Source organism: Chanodichthys erythropterus, chromosome 10 (genome assembly GCF_024489055.1).
Source record: "Chanodichthys erythropterus isolate Z2021 chromosome 10, ASM2448905v1, whole genome shotgun sequence".
In the NCBI taxonomy this organism is placed as follows: domain Eukaryota; kingdom Metazoa; phylum Chordata; class Actinopteri; order Cypriniformes; family Xenocyprididae; genus Chanodichthys; species Chanodichthys erythropterus.
In genome coordinates this window covers 48172737-48191816 of record NC_090230.1, presented here as the reverse complement: position 1 = coordinate 48191816, position 19080 = coordinate 48172737, and the positions used below count along the sequence as shown (strand labels likewise).

The following is a 19080-nucleotide window of genomic DNA, read 5'->3' as shown; positions in this document are numbered from 1 at the left end:
TGAAAAATTGCTGTTAATTTACTCACCCTCAGGCCATCCAAGATGTGGGTGTCTTTTTTTTCTAAAGTAGAAATGTGAAGAAGATTTTTAGCTAAAACCATTGTTGTCCTTGGTGATTCATATAATGCCAGTCAATGGCTACTGTCATTTTGAGTGTTAAAAAAAAACATGTACAGGCGAAAAAAAAATAATACTCTTGGCTCCTGACGATACATTTAGGTCTTATGAAGCGAAGCGAAACGATCGGCCTGTGCAAGAAACTGAACATTATGTACAGCATTACTACTTGTAATCATTATATGAATCACCAAGCATCATGGTTTCAGCTAAAAATCTCCTTTACTGTTCCACTGAAAGAAAAAAGACACCTACATCTTGGATGGCCTGAGGGCGAGTAAATTAACAGCAAATTTTCATTTTCATATTGGGTGCACTAACCCTTTAACTAATTTATTCAAAACAGGAACACACAACTGTTGCTTGGAGACGCTCAACAGTTCATTCTGCATTGGCCGAGTTTTAAAATGGAGATAAAATTTGAATATATAGGAATAATAAGGAATAAAAAGGAATAATAATGACAAAAAATTGCATTTAGAACCGCATACTAGCATACCATAGAAAGATATTGTAAAAGTAGCATGAGTAGTACACTAGTATGCGGTTCTGATTTCAGCATTAGTGTGTCATAATGTTGATCTTTCAAAATTATGACATTTCGTCATATATTTCAATTTTTTATCTCATACTTTTGACTTTTTGTCAAAGTTTCAACTTTACCATAATTATAGTTTTTACAAATTTACTAAATGATAATGTAACAAAACATACAAAATTACTGTTAATATTGTGTAAAAGGTAAGTTAATGCTTCCACCATGGAACATGACAACTATCCCAGACAACTATCTTTGTTTACAATCTTTGTCTCCAATATCTTAGCTGCTTTTATGCTATGCAGAAATACTTTCATTAAATGCTCTGAGGGTGGTATAATAGTGAATAGTCACTTACTTGCATTTTTACAGTATAAACATTTTACCTCAGGATTCATTCTGTGGATGAACAGAGCCTCTGCTGTGCTTATTCACATTTTCTCCACACCAATTTCTCTTTATAATTAAGTCTGTTGACCAGTACTGTGTGATCATGACCAGTACTGACCAGTACTGTGTGATCTACAAATAAAAGGTAGTGTAAACATCGTCTCCAAATGCAGGAGCTGGCCTTGTTTTATAGTTAACAAAAACACATCTTATATGTTCTTAAAAATTAATCTTAATCTACAATTAAGAAATAATATCTTACAAATAAAAAATCAACACAGACCCACTTTTATTATATATTTATTTTTTTATGTTGTCATTGTTTTCAAACACACACACATTTTAATTTCTAACTTTGAACAATAAACACAGGTCATCATAACTGTCATTTTTTGCAATATATATATGTATATTTATATATATATATTTTCCCAAGATGTTCATCCATATAATAGACATTAACAGATTTACTCTACAATTGAATTCATGTATGTCTGGTTACCAAATGGTTTCCTGTTACAATGTACTTCGTTCTGTTTAATATGCAGTCCACTATAACTTATGACACAAATAAATAAAAAATAAAAATAAAATAACAACATAAAATCAGATTGTGAAGATCATATTACCCATGATCCTCCAGCCTAGTCCCTCCAAAGAGGCCAGACAAAAAGGGGTAATACTGATCTTAAACCTTTCCTCCCCAAACAAACCTCTATAAATCAAATAAATAAACAAATGAAACACAAATTGTTATCAATACAGCAACTTGGCTCTTGGTTCAATGCGTTTCTAGACCTCCACGTAGCTCTATGGAATCGACCCTTTGGAATTCTGCTTCATGCAGTTTTTTATTCAATCCCAAAAACCTTCAAAAATGATTAAAACTCCATAACTTTTCATTTAAAACATCAACTAATTGCAACTGATTAAAGTTGATATTTCAGTCTGTACAAGCTTTCCGAAAAACTCTTGACACGCAAACCTATAATAAGGCAGGGTTCAATTTCCAGTATTACTCTGATATCTTAGGTCACTGTTCTTGTATTTAAACTTAAATAATAGAAAAAAAATCACCCTCTCCTGACTAAGCACAATGAAGCTGTGCCAAAGAGCACCACTGTGAAGCCTTAACTAATTTCTGCTTAAAATAAAGTAAACAACTGAAGACTAAACAACTGCATGATGTGAGTAATGGAGAAATCACTGTCCAGTAAAGTTCTGCATCTTCATTGGTTCCCTCCCAATAAAAAGAAGACGCAGCATCTTTAACAGGCTGGTGTGACAAAACTACTCCCACCATCCCTCTCAACCCACACGGTTTTGAACAAAACATACAGTAAGTGCCAAGACAAAAGAAAATGTCTTCATACACTCACACAAAGAAAAACAGAATAGCACATACATTATTTGTAGTAGTCTCCTATTAGAATCCTTTAAATTTGTGAAGTGTTTTCAAACGCTTTGATTAATTTGTCATGTCAAGTCCTACCCCAATGTGTGTTGTTTATTAGTTACAGATCCCTTTAAAATGTTTACAACCCCCGGGAGAAAAATCTTTATATTTGCCTAATATAATATAGAGATTCTCTATTTTGATATTATCATTATCTTATTCTAATTCCAGATTGTTTATGCCTTAAATGTAAAATCTAAAAAAAGGACCCCCTTCCCCCAGATGAAGCCCACACTACAACACGAAACGATACAGTTTTTTTTTTGTCTTTTTTCTTCTTAAACAGCTACAAAGAAATAGTTTCATTTTTCATACTCAGCATTACATATACAGATCTAAAGGAGAAGTTGTGCTATCACTGTTTCAGATATCAGGCCTAGGGATTTCTCCATCGGATTGTGGTTTCAAATTCCTTATCCTGTTAGCAATTGCTGCCACATGTTTATCGATACTAAGTATTCAAGTAAAATAAACACAGACCTGAAAAATATGCAGAGAGATAGGGATTTCTTGATTACTTTTGCTGGATGAGGCTTTTAAAAACCAGAGATCTGGGGAAATGCTGTCTCTTAACCTGTTTTTGATGGCAGTTGGCAGTATAAGCGAGATATAATATGGTCTTTGGTCATTTTTCATTAAAATATCTCAACATGAGTGGGACAAAGGAGTGAATGATCATGCAGAAATGGAAAAAATTGAAATGAACTAAGGCTATCTCCTTTTTAAAGAAGAAAATGAATGAAATGAAAATGAAACAAGCAGTTTGTTTGATTAGAAATCTTAAATATTATAGATAATTCTACTCTAATCATCAGGCTTTTCTATACAGATGATTAACACGAAATGTAAAAACACACCAGTGGAATAATTTCTCAAGCCCCACCCCCTCAACCCAGTGGCTCCGCCTCCTGTCACAATCAATCAGCTAATCTATGCCATCCCCCCTAAGTTGCTATGGGAACAGCCTTTCTTTACCTGCAGAGGTCTAAGCAGCCTAATCTGTCAGGATGAAGCCAAAATACTCCACACACACAAACTCTACTAACAGCGACGGGCAGCTAGAGGCAGAATTAAAGTGTGAAAGGAGGAACACTAATGGCGCTAACTGGGAAACAAGATGGGGGGTGTTCACGTGCAGACGCACACTTCACGCCTGGCTTGCTTTTTGTCGACAGATTGGGCGGATGAGACTGAAGGGTGATGCTGATGGAGGCGTATATATACGCTAGAGCAAACCGGGAAGGGCACGGTGAAAAAAAAAAAAAAAAGTCCCCTCAGGTGCTTGGCAGTGTGTAAACTACAGCTGAACTCAAACAGGCACACAGAGAGGTGGATAATAGCGAGGGACACAAAGGTGCTCGCTGTGCACACGGCAGCAGCGTCAAGTCCTGAAACAACTTGGTCCCTTTCCTGCCTGCTTCACACACAAAAATATAATTTACAAATCTATTTTTAAAATTAAAAGGCTAAATAAAAAGGCAGTATCTAGATATAAGAGAGAGAACCAACAACTGTTGAAACTAGCTCACGCTGAAGTAGTAAAATCAACCTGTGTGCTTTCAGACAGATGAACTCGTGCATCGGATTGGCAGTAGTTCTGCTGCGAGGAAGTAACACAGCGTATGGTTCTCTCACAGTCGGACCTGCAGTCTAATCGGTTAAAAAGCGACATCGAAAACAAGCTTTTTGTGCATGATACTATTTCCCCTTTTCAATCAGTCCCACCCCCACACTTTGTATGGAGACTCTCTGGCCTTGAAAATCTTTACCAGCAGAATGAATCAGGCAGTTTTTCGTTTTGTTTCGTATCACTTACAGCGCAATTGAACTATGATTTTTTTTTTTTTTTTGTGCGATTAATTACTTCGTCATCCGTGTCAAAACATAGTTTGACTGCGTTACAAGTACTTGAGGTTGTTTAAGACCTGTTTTGGAATTCTTTAAGATAAATACACTTACTCTGTTTGATAGACAGCATAACTCTACACTGCTATTAAGGAATGTTTAAGAGATAAGACACTAAAGACATCAAATTAAGATAAACATCTACAGTCATTGGTCCAGTCTGTTGTGGCAGTTCACTAATAGAGTAGGTACAGTTGGTAAGAAAGAAAGAAAGAAAGAAAGAAAGCAAGAAAGAGAAAGAAAGAAAGAAAGAAAGAAAGAGAAAGAAAGAAAGAAAGAAAGAAAGAAAGAAAGAAAGAAAGAAAGAAAGAAAGAGAGAAAGAAAGAAAGAAAGGGGTTTGAGAGGGGCAACGTGTAGGTCTGAGATAGAGTGTATGTGACAAAGGGAAAATTTGGGGATATTGATTTAGTGCCTCGGTTAAGGGAGTCTATCGCTTGTGCAAAAATACACTAATACTCAGTGAGCAAGAAAGAGTGTAATAGAGCGTGCAAGATACAAACATCCAGTTTAAGAGGCAGTAGTTTAAACCTGAAGCAAAATAAGTCTTACAAAACTTAAAAAAATATACAAATGCACACTCACACACAAACTACAAAAAACCATTATATCAGAATAAAACTCTACAAAGAACATTTGTAATATATACTGTATAATCTTATCATATTTTAAGGGTTGTAATTTCTTTTTATTTATCGGTTGTCATTGCCACAAGTAGTCAGGAGTTTCGAGTATGAACAGTATTTCAGAAAAGCCGGAGGTATTTACAGAGGATACATGGCCACACACTCACAGACAGGACGAACGAGGAGTGACAGGGGCCCAGCTGTGAGGCAGTGGAGGCAGGGGGCAAGAGGGCTCGGGAAGGGGCGGACTTAGACTCTTTGAGGGCAAATAATTTGATTGTTGTGAGAAGTCGTTTTTCTCATCTTTTTTGGGAGGGATTTCTCTGTGGCTTGGAATTGGGCGTTCATGAGCTCAGAGTGGGGTAGGAACATTGCGCTTTAGGTGCTGAAGTACACTGTGAAGAGAAGGAAATGATTTATCGTCAACACTTGAAAATCACAAAATAATAAGAAATATAATTATATAACATGAGTCACTGTAAGTCTTTCATATTTAAGCCACCTTTTCACCATCTTCGACAAACGACAGACCGGAAGGCATTCATTTTCAATGGAAAGTAGTTTGGAAGCTGCTTAGAGTTCTAAACAGATCTAATTTCAACTTTTGCAGCTAGAATGTTTCCAATAAAACCAATGAAATACTATTTCTGTAAAATGGGCAGTTATTATTTCAGAAATAATTACTTTATAATTGTTAATTATTTAAAACCTATGTTTTTTCATTCATTTTACCATGGTAAATAAGCAGAGGGTAACGGTTGCTTCACAACCAATTTGCAAGTTCTGTCGGACTGCCACTAGATCAACAAAATGTGACAATCGTATGAGAATGTCAGGGATAGTGGAAAGGCAGATTGTGGCTGCGTCTCAATGTGCATACTATCCATCCTAAATATTATGTGACATTAGTAATATTGAATACTATTTAAGGTGGATAGTACGCACACTGGGATGCAGGGTTAGTCTTACAGGAATGTTCTGTGTTCAATGTACCATGTTCTCTCAAAAATATTTTGTACCTCAGCTTGTGAAATCAAACAGAAACTATGTTGAGTGTATAGTGCTTAACAGGCAAGTTCATCGATTTACAAGCAGCTTTGTATAATGTATATTGAATTAGTATATGTAAATTATTAATGTTACCTGCACCCTGTTCTGCCCGTTTATTTGTCAGCTGAAGTCTCACGGATTACAGCTCCTTTTGTTAAAACAACAGATCGTACTTGCGCATTTTTATATCCCAGCCTATGGATAGCCAGATGGAGCCCAGTGCAGTATGGGTGCTGAAGTTGGTAAAAGGGAACCCCATAGCCATTTTCTGTTTTCTCGTTATGTAGCACTGATTTTTTTTTTTTTTTTTTTTTAATTGCCTATTTAGTGCATAGACAGCCACATTTTATTTAAAGGGATAGTTCACCCAAAAATTCTGTCATCATTTATTCACACTCAAGTTGTTCCAAACCTGTTTGAATTTCATTGTTCTGCTGAACACTAAGAAAGATATTTGGAATTATGTCAGTAACCAAACAGATCTCGCCCTCTATTGACTACCATAGTAATTATTTTTCCTACTATGGTAGTCAATGGGGGGCAAGATCTGTTTGGTTACTGACATTCTTCCAAATATCTTTCTTTGTGTTCAGCAGAACAATGAAATTCAAACAGGTTTGGAACAACTTGAGTGTGAATAAATGATGACAGAATTTTCATTTTTGGGTGAACTATCCCTTTAAAGCTCATCTTGCCAGCGGCAAACGTCCTCTTTTAAATGAAAACTATGGAATACTTATATTACTTATTATATATTATTGTATTTCTTATAATACTTATATTTTTTATTACAAACTGTTAGAACTGTGTTGTATTGCACGGAGCCACATGACATGCAAGAAAAAAAAGTAAATCATGCGATTTGCTAAATCGTGCGGATGTTTTACTATTTCGTTCCATCGATTTGCTAAATAGTGCGGACGTTTTACTATTTCATTCCATCGATTTGCTAAATAGTGCGCATGATTTACTATTTCGTTCCCTCGATTTGCTAAATCGTGCTGACGTTTTACTATTTCATTCCCTCGATTTGCTAAATCGTGCTGATGTTTTACTATTTCGTTCCCTCGATTTGCTAAATCGTGCGGACGTTTTACTATTTCGTTCCCTCGATTTGCTAAATCATGTGGACGTTTTACTATTTCGTTCACTCGATTTGCTAAATCGTGCTGACGTTTTACTATTTCGTTCACTCGAATTGCTAAATCGCGCTGACGTTTTACTATTTCGTTCCCTCAATTAGCTAAATCGTGCTGACGTTTTACTATTTCATTCCCTCGAATTGCTAAATCGTGCTGACGTTTTACTATTTCATTCCCTCGATTTGCTAAATCGTGCTGACGTTTTACTATTTCATTCCATCGATTTGCTAAATAGTGCGCATGATTTACTATTTCATTCCCTCAATTTGCTAAATCGTGCTGACGTTTTACTATTTCATTCCCTCGATTTGCTAAATCGTGCTGACGTTTTACTATTTCATTCCATTGATTTGCTAAATAGTGCGCATGATTTACTATTTCATTCCCTCAATTTGCTAAATCGTGCTGACGTTTTACTATTTCATTCCCTCGATTTGCTAAATCGTGCTGACATTTTACTATTTCATTCCCTCGATTTGCTAAATCGTGCTGACGTTTTACTATTTCATTCCATCGATTTGCTAAATAGTGGGCATGATTTACTATTTCGTTCCCTCGATCTGCTAAATCGTGCTGACGTTTTACTATTTCATTCCCTCGATTTGCTAAATCGTGCTGACATTTTACTATTTCATTCCCTCGATTTGCTAAATCGTGCTGACGTTTTACTATTTCATTCCATCGATTTGCTAAATAGTGCGCATGATTTACTATTTCGTTCCCTCGATCTGCTAAATCGCGCTGACGTTTTACTATTTCGTTCCCTCGATTTGCTAAATCGTGCTGACGTTTTACTATTTCATTCCATCGATTTGCTAAATCGTGCTGACGTTTTACTATTTCGTTCTCTCGATTTGCTAAATCGTGCTGACGTTTTACTATTTCATTCCCTCGATTTGCTAAATCGTGCTGACGTTTTACTATTTCATTCCCTCGATTTGCTAAATCGTGCTGACGTTTTACGATTTCATTCCATCGATTTGCTAAATAGTGCGCATGATTTACTATTTCGTTCCCTCGATTTGCTAAATCGTGCTGACGTTTTACTATTTCGTTCCCTCGATTTGCTAAATCGTGCTGACGTTTTACTATTTTGTTCCCTCGATTTGCTAAATCGTGCTGACGTTTTACTATTTTGTTCCCTCGATTTGCTAAATCGTGCTGACGTTTTACTATTTCGTTCCCTCGATTTGCTAAATCGTGCTGACGTTTTACTATTTCGTTCTCTCGATTTGCTAAATCGTGCTGACGTTTTACTATTTCATTCCCTCGATTTGCTAAATCGTGCTGACGTTTTACTATTTCGTTCCCTCGATTTGCTAAATCGTGCGGACGTTTTACTATTTCGTTCCCTCGATTTGCTAAATCGTGCGGACGTTTTACTATTTCGTTCACTCGATTTGCTAAATCGCGCTGATGTTTTACTATTTCGTTCCCTCGATTTGCTAAATCGTGCTGACGTTTTACTATTTCGTTCCCTCGATTTGCTAAATCGTGCGGATGTTTTACTGTTTCGTTCACTCGATTTGCTAAATCGCGCTGATGTTTTACTATTTCGTTCCCTCGATTTGCTAAATCGTGCTGACGTTTTACTATTTCGTTCCCTCGATTTGCTAAATCGTGCGGATGTTTTACTGTTTCGTTCACTCGATTTGCTAAATCGCGCTGACGTTTTACTATTTCGTTCCCTCAATTTGCTAAATCGTGCTGATATTTTACTATTTCGTTCACTCGATTTGCTAAATCGCGCTGACATTTTACTATTTCGTTCCGTCGATTTGCTAAATCGTGCGGACGTTTTACTATTTCGTTCCCTCGATTTGCTAAATCGTGCAGACGTTTTACTATTTCATTCCCTCGATTTGCTAAATCAAGCGGATAATTTACTATTTTGTTCCCTTGATTTGCTGAATCTTGCGTGATTTACTAATTTGTTTCCTCAATATATAAATCGTGTGCACGATTTAGCAAATTGAGGGAACAAATTAGTAAATCGTGCACATACTATTTAGCCTACTGTTTTTTCCTGCATGTCATGTGCAAGGCTCCGTAGCACTGAACCCAGAACATTCCTTTAAAAATGAATGAAAAGATTTTCATTGCTTACCAATGATTATGATGAGGACAATCACACATATCACCCCCAGGATAATCATCATCTGAAGACAAGAGTTAAAAACAGGGAGAATGAGTTAAAAGCAGTAAAACATAGACTATTAAGATCTAACACTTTGTGTGTTATTTACCTTGGCGTTCTTCCACCAGTATTTATTCTTGAGCTTGGCGGCACTGGTCTCGAACTGTGAAGCTCCAGCCTGCAGGGCATCAGCCCGATCATCCAGTTCTGACAGCTTCTGGTCCCTCTCCAGAACCTTGTCCACGTTCACACGCATAATGTCCACCACCTGAAAAACGATAAAGGTGACTCTTAGTAAAATGTGCCATCCCTATATAGGTCTGTTCTGAAAATGCACCTATCGTTGACAGAAAAGAGATGGGGTTCACTCACCTCATCCACCTGAGCCTGTGTCTGCTGTAAGCGACGGTTGCTGGTGAGGTTAGGGGGAGCCTGGTTACCTCCTTCTGCGGCAGGGGCTCCGGCAGGGGCTGGGGCAGACCTGCAAATCAACATACAGTATCTCCTCAATACTACCATATTATAGTATTACTTATACTACATAAAAATACATGTTTGTATTTATTAGTACAATGATTTATAGAACTTACATTTAAGAAAAAGAAGACAAGGAACATTTTTGCATGTACTGTCATTAAAAAAGTGATTTTGCTTGCATTCTTTTTTAGAACAGAGTACCAAATTGCAATTTAAATTTAAATTCATTACTAAATCAGTTACAATAAAGACCTATTTGTACAGGAAATTATATCTTAATCGACATGCCAGCAAGATTACATACAATCACATATTATCATTGCACCCTCAGCTGCTGTTCACTCGCTTGCCATTTTTGTAAACACTAGTGTGAAACAAAATTACATGTATTTTAATAATTGTTGTAGATTACTTTAAAATGTTCTGGCCTTCACTGTCAGAAATGAGAAGTGTAAGTAAACGGATATTTCTGGAAAAACTCTCCTTGCTAATGCCACTCACATCCACCAGAGGAAGACAAAACTCTGTATAAAGGTCACCTCTGAAAGATCCCTGAATCTAATCCCTGTTTGCTTTCCTTGCAGGGAAGGAAATATTCTTTTCTTACTAGGGTCCTCTTCTTCTTCTTTTTTCCATATGTAAAAGGAGTGCATGAGCTGGGAGTAAAGCTTACCATATTTTAGTTCTTATTTACCAGCCATTTTTCTCATTTACTTCTGCTCCTTCTCATTTACAATAGCCTATATTTAGACATTAAGTCTTGGCTCCTCTCACCTTCACTGACAGGAAAAGATTTAATATCAGTATCAGTTGTATGGTGCTTATGGTCAGAAAATCAATGTAACACTCTGGCAACTCAGATTTATTTTAATTTTCACATCTAAAATCCATTAATACAATACAAGATTCTTTGTAATTCAGTTCAACAAATCAAAAGCAAATGTATTACTGTTTTTCTGTTTTATTGCAAATACATTATAGGCTTTAAAAACAAAGAGTCTGTGATTCAGCCAAAGCTAAATTAGCAATAGTTCTAGATCTGGGTGTAGACAAAATTCTCGTAGTTTAATTATCTGATGGTTGTGATCTCATTTAATACATAATGTGTGTTATGCCGTGTCTGATGTTATGTATCATTCCTGAATTTGTACTGTGCTATCAGAAAAATTGCCTTGCATAACCAGGCCTTTTTCTGGAGCTCACTGACAAAATCCAAACGTGTGAGTGAGAAAGCATGCTACATTTACTGTAGTTTTACATGAATGTGAGGTTAATAAATAGTTTCTGTTTCTCGGCTCTTCCTTACACTCAACTGGTAAAGGCAGGGTCATATGAATGATGGGGACAACATCCCCACCCCCACACAAGGCCTTCATTAAGCGCGTACGTGTGTCTGTCATTGTTGCGTCACAATCAACATGCATTTTTTCAAGTAACTGGACCAGATGTTTACACTTATTACCAAATGACATGTATCTATTTTTACATTGTGAGGCAAATGTTAAAACAACAGTAGGGTATTAATCCAAAATGTTATATCAAAATATCACATTCCAGGTCCAGTGATGCCTTGATAAAAGTATCAAATAGGGCAGGGACTGGCAACATATTATTGAAGATGTGCGCCATTAACAGCCTCGGTTATTTAAACCAGTTAAACGAGCGTGCCTAGAAAATATAGTATACACGGCCATCTTTCCTGCAGAGGAACACCTGCGCCCTTTGTGCCAGCCATTTGGCTTCAGTCTAACCAAATATCAATGAATATCAAGGCCTGGTTCCATAGAAACGTGCTGAGTGGATTAGAGAATAATATAATTCAAAAATGTAACACATTGTATCGCCCCCTTTGACTGAACGCGAGCATATGACCGTCCGTTTACCAACCCCCACGACTCGCGTGGAATATCACGCCTCTAGTTTACAGCCTAAAGGATGTTTTTTTTTTTGTTTTTGTTTTTAAACCGTGTGAGGTATATTTTTCATTGCCTTCATCTAAATGTCATTTGTGGAGAAAATTGATAACAGGCCAGGTATGAAATACAGTGGGCCTTGGGCTAATTGAGACAAATTCCTGGTGGTTTTTGATTTGACCTCGAAATTGTCATCTGGAGAGAGATTTGGGAGGAAAAAATATATTAATTTCAATAATGTCAATTCATAAATTATTTTCTTTCTAACAGCGCGCGACCAATTTCAGGCAAACCAGTCAAATCCGGTGTCTAGGCGTGATTCTATCGCTGTCGCTCGTTCAAAACACCACAATAAAGCGAAAAATATCTACGTTATAAATAAACGAGTTCCGTGATAACAATTTAATTTATAAAGGCACATTTAGTATGTGAGTAGTAGCAAATGAAAATGAAAAACATTGGCCATTAGGAGCCTATTTATAGACTATATTATATAGCAAGTGCGAATTCATTTGGTCTCTTTAAATATGTAATAGATGTAGAATAATGCGTATATAATCAAATATAAACACTATAATATGAAGTATGCTTATTCTGTGCATATATGTAGTTAGGTTTATGTTCTATTAGCCATGACAGCTTATCAATAACCGAGCAAAGAATGAGGTTCTGAAACTTAATCAGAAAAAATATATATATAGGCTATTTAAAAAAAAAAAAATTGTACTCACATTTTAAACCTGGTTTTATGTGCGTCTACAAGAAGTGTTTGGATGAACGCGCTGCTTCAGGCGTTTCTCCCCGTCTCCGGGATAGATAATGCACTCTCCAGGTTATTCCAGTAAAGAGGTATTCCTTGTATATTTTTAAGGTTTGTATTTATTTCCTTCCACCGGTGTGCCGCGCCTCGCTATTATTCCTTTTATAATAAGGGCGCTCTACAGCTACTCGCTCCTGTCACTATGTACACATAAAAAATAGATGCTCGGATTAGGGGAACAAAGATGGCTCGTTGACGTCACTCGTCATCCGGGAAGCTGCAGGTTGGAAGCAGTGACCATGAGAGACAGGAGATGGAGGATGCATTGCATGTTGACAGTTTGACTAGATGGGACAGGTCACATTTATGCTATACGTGTGGAACGCATTAAGACGAACATGTAAGAGGACGTGGGATGAGGTCCATGTATTGTATTTGCACAACATGCCCTGTGTTTAATTTATTTATAAGGATTGCTGAAACAAACAAAATGGCGGTCTATGAAGGGATGAATGGGCTTCGAGCTGCGTATGTTCATTTGTTGATTACCTTTTGGGGAAAATGGAAACATTTAGCCTAGATATCACTTAAAAACCTCTGGAGTGATAGTATTATAATGTATTCTTAAAGCACATGGGCCACCAATACAATTTCATAATACTTTTAGCACTATAATTAGTGAATGCTTCTTAATGTTTATAGTGTTATATACTGTATGACATGTATGTCATTAAGAAATAATAGTCCAAGAGAAAAAAAACAAAAGCTGTTTGGCAGCGGTGGGATTCGAACCCACGCCCCCGAAGAGACTGGAGCCTTAATCCAGCGCCTTAGACCGCTCGGCCACGCTACCGTTACATACACTTAATATCATATGAGTAGCAAAAAAGTACTTTGTGACGTGTATCTTGAAAGGTTTAGATATTTGTTTAGTATACAGGCGTATATATAACCGCTATCGTTCATATAATCCATAAAGAAAAGTACTGATAGACGTTGTTTATTATAGCAGTCACATTTTATGATCATGACACGTGATTATCAAAGTGACAACATCGCTCTACAGTTTATATTGCAAAATAGAATGCAATCCCTTAATTTAAAATAAAACACATTTCAATAGCACGATAATATGTTAAGTTATATAAGTTATTCCACCACTAGATGACGCTATACGGATATAGTATTCATCTTATGATTATAATACATTTTTCTGCCTACAAGACAAACGTTATTATAATACAAATTGATGCAACGTGTAATAACATGAATGCACATGTACCATTGTTTTAAGCCTTACAATTATTTTCACATTATATAATGGAATAGAACTGTGCTTCTACACTCACTTCAAAAAGTTAGTCCTTTATCAGTTCTGCTATTTTTTTATTTTTTTTTTTACATTCCTAATATAGTAATTTCATAATTGTCTAAATGGAATTACACTTGAATCGTTAACAGTAACTTGATTTAAATATATTACTAACAGTTCTTGAGAGTAAAGATTCACTCGGCTTCCGCCTGCGTGCCACTTTACCCACAGCCCGTCAGTCAGCCCCTCCTCCCCACTCAAGTCAACTGTTCTTTTTAATTGAATAAACGTACATTTTAAGTGTTTTTATAAAATGATTTCGATTGAAATTTGAAATTCTATGTATGTATGTATTTATTTAACGGGTACATGTAGCTATTTGTGAATAAATAGCGAAAAGACCATCGATTATACAATCTACCAATGGGATCGCGGGAAACACCAGTATGTTAATACGAGAGCGGAAAGAAACTGAATTTAATATATAGTTTACCTTTTAAAAATTACACACACACAAAAAAAACTTCTCTCGTAGTACTCATCAAATATATGTCAAAATTCTTGAGTTTAACTGTAAATCCTTTAACTGAGTTAGAATCACAACCATGGTTGAAAACCCATGCGTGGATTACAAAAGCATCCCAAGACCAAGTCAGTAGTACATCAGTTTGGTATATCCTTACCTGGTACCTTAGAAATAAGGTTTCAGAACATGATGATTGGATTCAATGAGTACGTGATTATAATCCGTATTTGTTAAGGGACAACGACCCCTTAACGAATCCTTTCTGATACTTTTTTTTAAGATTGGTTAAAATAAATTATTTATATGTAAACGTTTCATAGGTATATATTTAAGTTGAGACTTAGTTAATAGTGGTGTCTTGAAATATGTATTGTCACTGTTGTAAGAACTGGGTGATTGTAGTAGATCATTATTTACGAGTAATTATGTGTCTGAGCGGTGTAAGTTTCAAGTTAGCCTTTTAGTGTATGCTGTAATTTTTAACAGGTGTATTTAATTATAGCATGATTTAAGGTGCGCAGGCGTGGAGACGAGGTGGCCGAGTGGTTAAGGCGATGGACTGCTAATCCATTGTGCTCTGCACGCGTGGGTTCGAATCCCATCCTCGTCGAATTATTTTCAGGAAGTTGTCATGCTACATGTAAACATTATCAGCTAACCGGAAAAAGCAACGGATGAGAGTGTCTTCCAGCTAGGTTTGTTCTACTATTATGAAAGGATTGCTGAAAATCCCCTTTGCTCTACACAGAAAATGTTCATGCTTATCTGGTAATCTAGCTGCTTTTGTCATTGACACAACTCAAATACAAATCTAAAAAATAACACAGCTGATTATGTGTTTTCAAAAAAACTACCTTTTACGGAAGTGCTCGCAGGCGCCGTGGCTTAGTTGGTTAAAGCGCCTGTCTAGTAAACAGGAGATCCTGGGTTCGAATCCCAGCGGTGCCTTTTGTATTTCACAAATCTTGTTTCTTGCACAAGTTTACTCAATAAAACACTAGAAAAATACATTAAAAAACGTTTGTTGTGAATGTAAGAAACGTTTGGATTTTGTGAAAATATGACCTGTTAAAAATGTCTGAAGATATATGTAAAGAAAGAGTGACAAAGCTTTGCCGTAGTTGAAGGTCTGCGCTCTTCAACATACGTAATGTTAAAAGCGTTAGGATAGCTTCCTAAATTGGGAAAACATATTTGGCAGCGGTGGGATTCGAACCCACGCCTCCAGAGAGACTGGAGCCTAAATCCAGCGCCTTAGACCGCTCGGCCACGCTACCCTACACGGCCAACCTGAAAACGGTTGTCAAATGGATAAAATATTCTATTCCCTGTTCTTTTTTACGAATTTACGAATGACTAATGTGTTTTTAAAGACGAAATAATTTGTTTTTCTATAAGCGTTTCCTCTCCATTACCTGATGGTGTCAGTGTGCCCATGTACTATCTTTTGAGCTTAAATTGCCCTACATATGCAGCATAGACAAAACGTATAAATAATAAAATAAATTAATTAAATAAACAAATCAAAATCTTTTTTATGTTAATAAAAGACGTGAGCATGTAATAACTGTGTCCAAATCTTTTATTCTGGCCTCCACATATGTTTTATTTAAAGAATTGAAATCTAACATTAGCCACATATTATAAATAAGGCCATGGTTTACTATATGTTACAAATGATACATCTCTTGGATTAAAAAACATGAATGTAAGGGTAAATTATTAAATGCATATTTTTTTAGATTGATGAAAATCAAGAGGCTGGAGCTGCATGGCGGAATGGATCATACAGATCTTGATTGAAGTCATATGGGTCATAGGTCGGAACTGGATCATTTAGGATTACTTTGTTCCCCGTTTCCTTTTTTAAGTTCTCAGCTGGGAGCACTGGTTGTGGTTCGATCATCTTTACTGGCCTGGGAGGATTGTCAATGAGGCAGTCAGGGTCCCAGTAGGGATCACAGTCATACTCCATTCCTTTGATAATCACTGGAGGAGGAGAAGGTGGTGGAGTGGATTTTTGTGGGGGAGGAGGGGCAGACGTCACTGGCTCTGAAGCAGTTACAGGTGGAGAGGGGGACTCCTGGACATGACTGAGTTTACAGTTTGGGTAGTAACGAGGATCGCAAAGTACAGGTACCCCACCGGCAGGCAGGTACACAATATGTGGCTTGCATTGGGGGTCTTTTGAATTACACAGGTACATGACATCCATCTTGGAGACAGGTGGTAAGGTAGGGGGTGGAGGCTGGGTTGTGGGTGGAGGTGTTGACTTCAGTTGAAGACCAAGTGCATTCTGGTATTTGGATGCATCGGGGCCATAAGTGAGCTCCAGATGTCGCATCTGCTGGTAAAGCATTCGAAGTCTGTCTATCTCATAGAGCTAGAAGAGAAAAAGGGAAAGTTGAACCCGAGAAAATATAACTCTTTTGTGGATTTCAGTAGACAATACTTCTGTGTGTTTACTTCTAGTGTATATCGCTGGCTGAGGCAAAAGCTTAAAGGGACAGTTCACCCCAAAATTAAAATTCTGTCATCATTAACTCACCCTCATGTCATTCCAAATCCATAAGACTTTGGTTAATCTTTGAAATCCAACAAGGAAGATCCAAGACTTGGATTAAACTGCTCAATTGTATGGATTCATTTTGTGACGCCTTTATGACCTATTGAATCTTCTATGTTTTGGTTACCTGGACTTTCAATGGATGGACAGAAACTTTTCAGATTTCATTAAAAATATCTTAATTTTTCATTTCGAAGAGTAACCAAAGTCTTATGTGTTTGGAACGACATGAGGGTAAGTAAATGATGACAGCATTTTTCATTTTAACTTTAAAAACAACCCAAACAATACTTTAGCAGTTATCAAAATAATTTAAGGAAGAATTATTAATATTTTATTAAATGAATATAACATTGGACTTATTTGATTAGATTTAGATTTGATCAGGAACAACTATTTCTAATACTACCAGTGGAAAAAAAAGTTATTAATAATAGGATATACTTTTCTTTAAAAAAAAAAAAAAAAAAAAAAAAAAAAAAGCATATATATAATGTTCTTCTTACCCCTTCAGTGTGCCCAATACTGCTGTAGTAACGATAGTAGGACTGAAAATCTGGGTTTTTGCGATGCCAGTTGGGGTCAGCGGATCTCCTCAGACGTGCATGTGCCAGAAAATCATGGGCCTGTTCAGAGTCAATGGTGACGGCTGGATTAGATGCTGCAAGAGAAATCAGTAGTAATGTATAATTCAAAGAGCTATTATGATGGAATAGTCTAGAAGACAAGTTTCATATGCAAATGGTGTTGCACTGGCAAAAGTGAAGGCACTAAATGTTATTTAAGATATTTCAGTCTTACCTTTGTCCTTGGAGACTTTTGTTAGTGATGTGGCCTGCGACACTGCGGAAATAAACAATATTTAGCAATTTATTTAGTTATGAATATTAATTTATTGAATAAAGGTTTTGGATATAAATAATCATACCTGGCAGAATCAACAAGCAGTGCAGAGCCCCAAAAAGGCACAGCAGATATGTCACCTGAAAACAGGTTTTTTTTACTATATTAACAATCCTTATTTTACCATAAAAATATTGAAATATTGAAATAGAGATTTTACAACATTTCCTCAACTGATTAGTCTGATCTGTTGAAATTGACAAGTCGATATTAAACATGAACTACATGTGGCACTGCTACATATTAATTGCTAATTCATATAACAAAATGACAAAAACTGCCTGTAAAATAAGGTTTATACATCTAAGCATTTTATTTTGCATGCAGTTGACTAACTTCTTAACTTTGAGAACTGAAAGACACATAAAATCACTCACCTTCTGTCTCATCTTTGGTCTCTGTCCAGATATGAGAGTTTCAAATGGCAAAGCCTTTAAATACTGGTCTCAATACCAGCAATTGCATCCTTACATTTCATTGGCTGTGGAGATCAAGAAGCACCTCCCTCCTGTTTGACCACCCTGTTCATTTTAACACGCACTTTAAAATCATTTAAAACATTTCACCTACTTTGTGGGTCAAAAAATAATAAAACCTCAACCGACACTAAAGGTCAAAAACCTGTAAAATGTATATTGTGTGTGTTCCCTAATGAGTAGCTTTTCTCTTTTACAGTCTCAGTGACCTAAAGAGGTTTTAACAGTAAGGTTTTGCGGAAACTAGTCAGAACAGAAACATCTGCATTCTTTTTTTTTTTGTTTTTGTTTTTGATTGATTGATCTCATGGCATAAATTACACCATTAAGGGATCTATTATGTATATGACCTGTTGTAAATCTGATCCCTCAGGCATGTTTTTGGTACAGGGACAAGAAGTCATTGCTTCAGCACTACATAGTTTCAACATCTCCGCTGTCTGGTTTGAAAAATAACTCAGATGTGTGTGTTCAGGTGATGATAACATAAGCACCCCTGTCTTTAGAGACGCCGCACAAAATGAAACCTTTACTCCAACAGAAACAGCTGGACTCAAGAACAAAAATACCTCTTGAACCAAATCTTCTGAACTTTTACACTGATGATTTAAAGATGAAGTAAAGGTTAAATATGTTAATCGAGGAAAGGGGCTATAAGGCACAACTATGTTTTTGCATTTAACTGTATTTTTTGCAGGTTTTTTATTATGTTACACATGTGGCGGCAGGAGAGAAGAAGGATCAGAACATTTGAAGGCGGAGAAAACTAGTGAGCAGTTTGCCAAACA

At 36.5% G+C, this 19080-nt stretch overlaps 2 protein-coding genes and 5 non-coding genes across 7 annotated transcripts; 3 read left to right on the top strand and 4 right to left on the bottom strand.

The window, feature by feature from the left end:
- Positions 1–1337: 1337 nt before the first annotated feature.
- Positions 1338–12746, bottom strand: vamp2 (vesicle-associated membrane protein 2). Its single transcript, XM_067397998.1, has 5 exons — positions 12481–12746; positions 9732–9840; positions 9469–9627; positions 9330–9381; positions 1338–5425 (listed from the first exon to the last, which is right to left on the bottom strand). Coding segments are annotated over exons 1-5 (339 nt in total). The 5' UTR covers positions 12483–12746; the 3' UTR covers positions 1338–5408.
- Positions 12747–13280: 534 nt separating this feature from the next.
- On the bottom strand, positions 13281–13362 carry trnal-aag (transfer RNA leucine (anticodon AAG)). The gene has a single exon. It is a non-coding gene; the product is annotated as a tRNA-Leu (tRNA).
- A 1119-nt stretch (positions 13363–14481) lies between these two features.
- On the top strand, positions 14482–14614 carry LOC137029769 (U8 small nucleolar RNA). The gene has a single exon (XR_010896333.1). It is a non-coding gene; the product is annotated as a U8 small nucleolar RNA (small nucleolar RNA).
- Positions 14615–14875: 261 nt separating this feature from the next.
- Positions 14876–14957, top strand: trnas-gcu (transfer RNA serine (anticodon GCU)). The gene has a single exon. It is a non-coding gene; the product is annotated as a tRNA-Ser (tRNA).
- A 264-nt stretch (positions 14958–15221) lies between these two features.
- On the top strand, positions 15222–15295 carry trnat-agu (transfer RNA threonine (anticodon AGU)). Its single transcript has one exon. It is a non-coding gene; the product is annotated as a tRNA-Thr (tRNA).
- A 247-nt stretch (positions 15296–15542) lies between these two features.
- On the bottom strand, positions 15543–15624 carry trnal-uag (transfer RNA leucine (anticodon UAG)). The gene has a single exon. It is a non-coding gene; the product is annotated as a tRNA-Leu (tRNA).
- A 476-nt stretch (positions 15625–16100) lies between these two features.
- On the bottom strand, positions 16101–18205 carry and3 (actinodin3). Its single transcript, XM_067397127.1, has 5 exons — positions 18194–18205; positions 17842–17896; positions 17715–17756; positions 17420–17574; positions 16101–16730 (listed from the first exon to the last, which is right to left on the bottom strand). Exons 1-5 carry the CDS (start codon positions 18203–18205, stop codon positions 16101–16103), a joined length of 894 nt encoding a protein of 297 aa, XP_067253228.1.
- Positions 18206–19080: the final 875 nt, after the last annotated feature.

Coding starts and splice junctions, on each gene's coding strand:
- vamp2 (XM_067397998.1), bottom strand. Junction 9,628..9,731: donor CACAGGCTCAGGTGGATGAG/GTGAGTGAACCC, acceptor ATCGTTTTTCAG/GTGGTGGACATTATGCGTGT. Junction 9,382..9,468: donor ACTGGTGGAAGAACGCCAAG/GTAAATAACACA, acceptor TCTTGTCTTCAG/ATGATGATTATCCTGGGGGT.
- and3 (XM_067397127.1), bottom strand. Junction 17,757..17,841: donor CTGCTTGTTGATTCTGCCAG/GTATGATTATTT, acceptor TTATTTCCGCAG/TGTCGCAGGCCACATCACTA. Junction 16,731..17,419: donor GTATTGGGCACACTGAAGGG/GTAAGAAGAACA, acceptor TTTCTCTTCTAG/CTCTATGAGATAGACAGACT.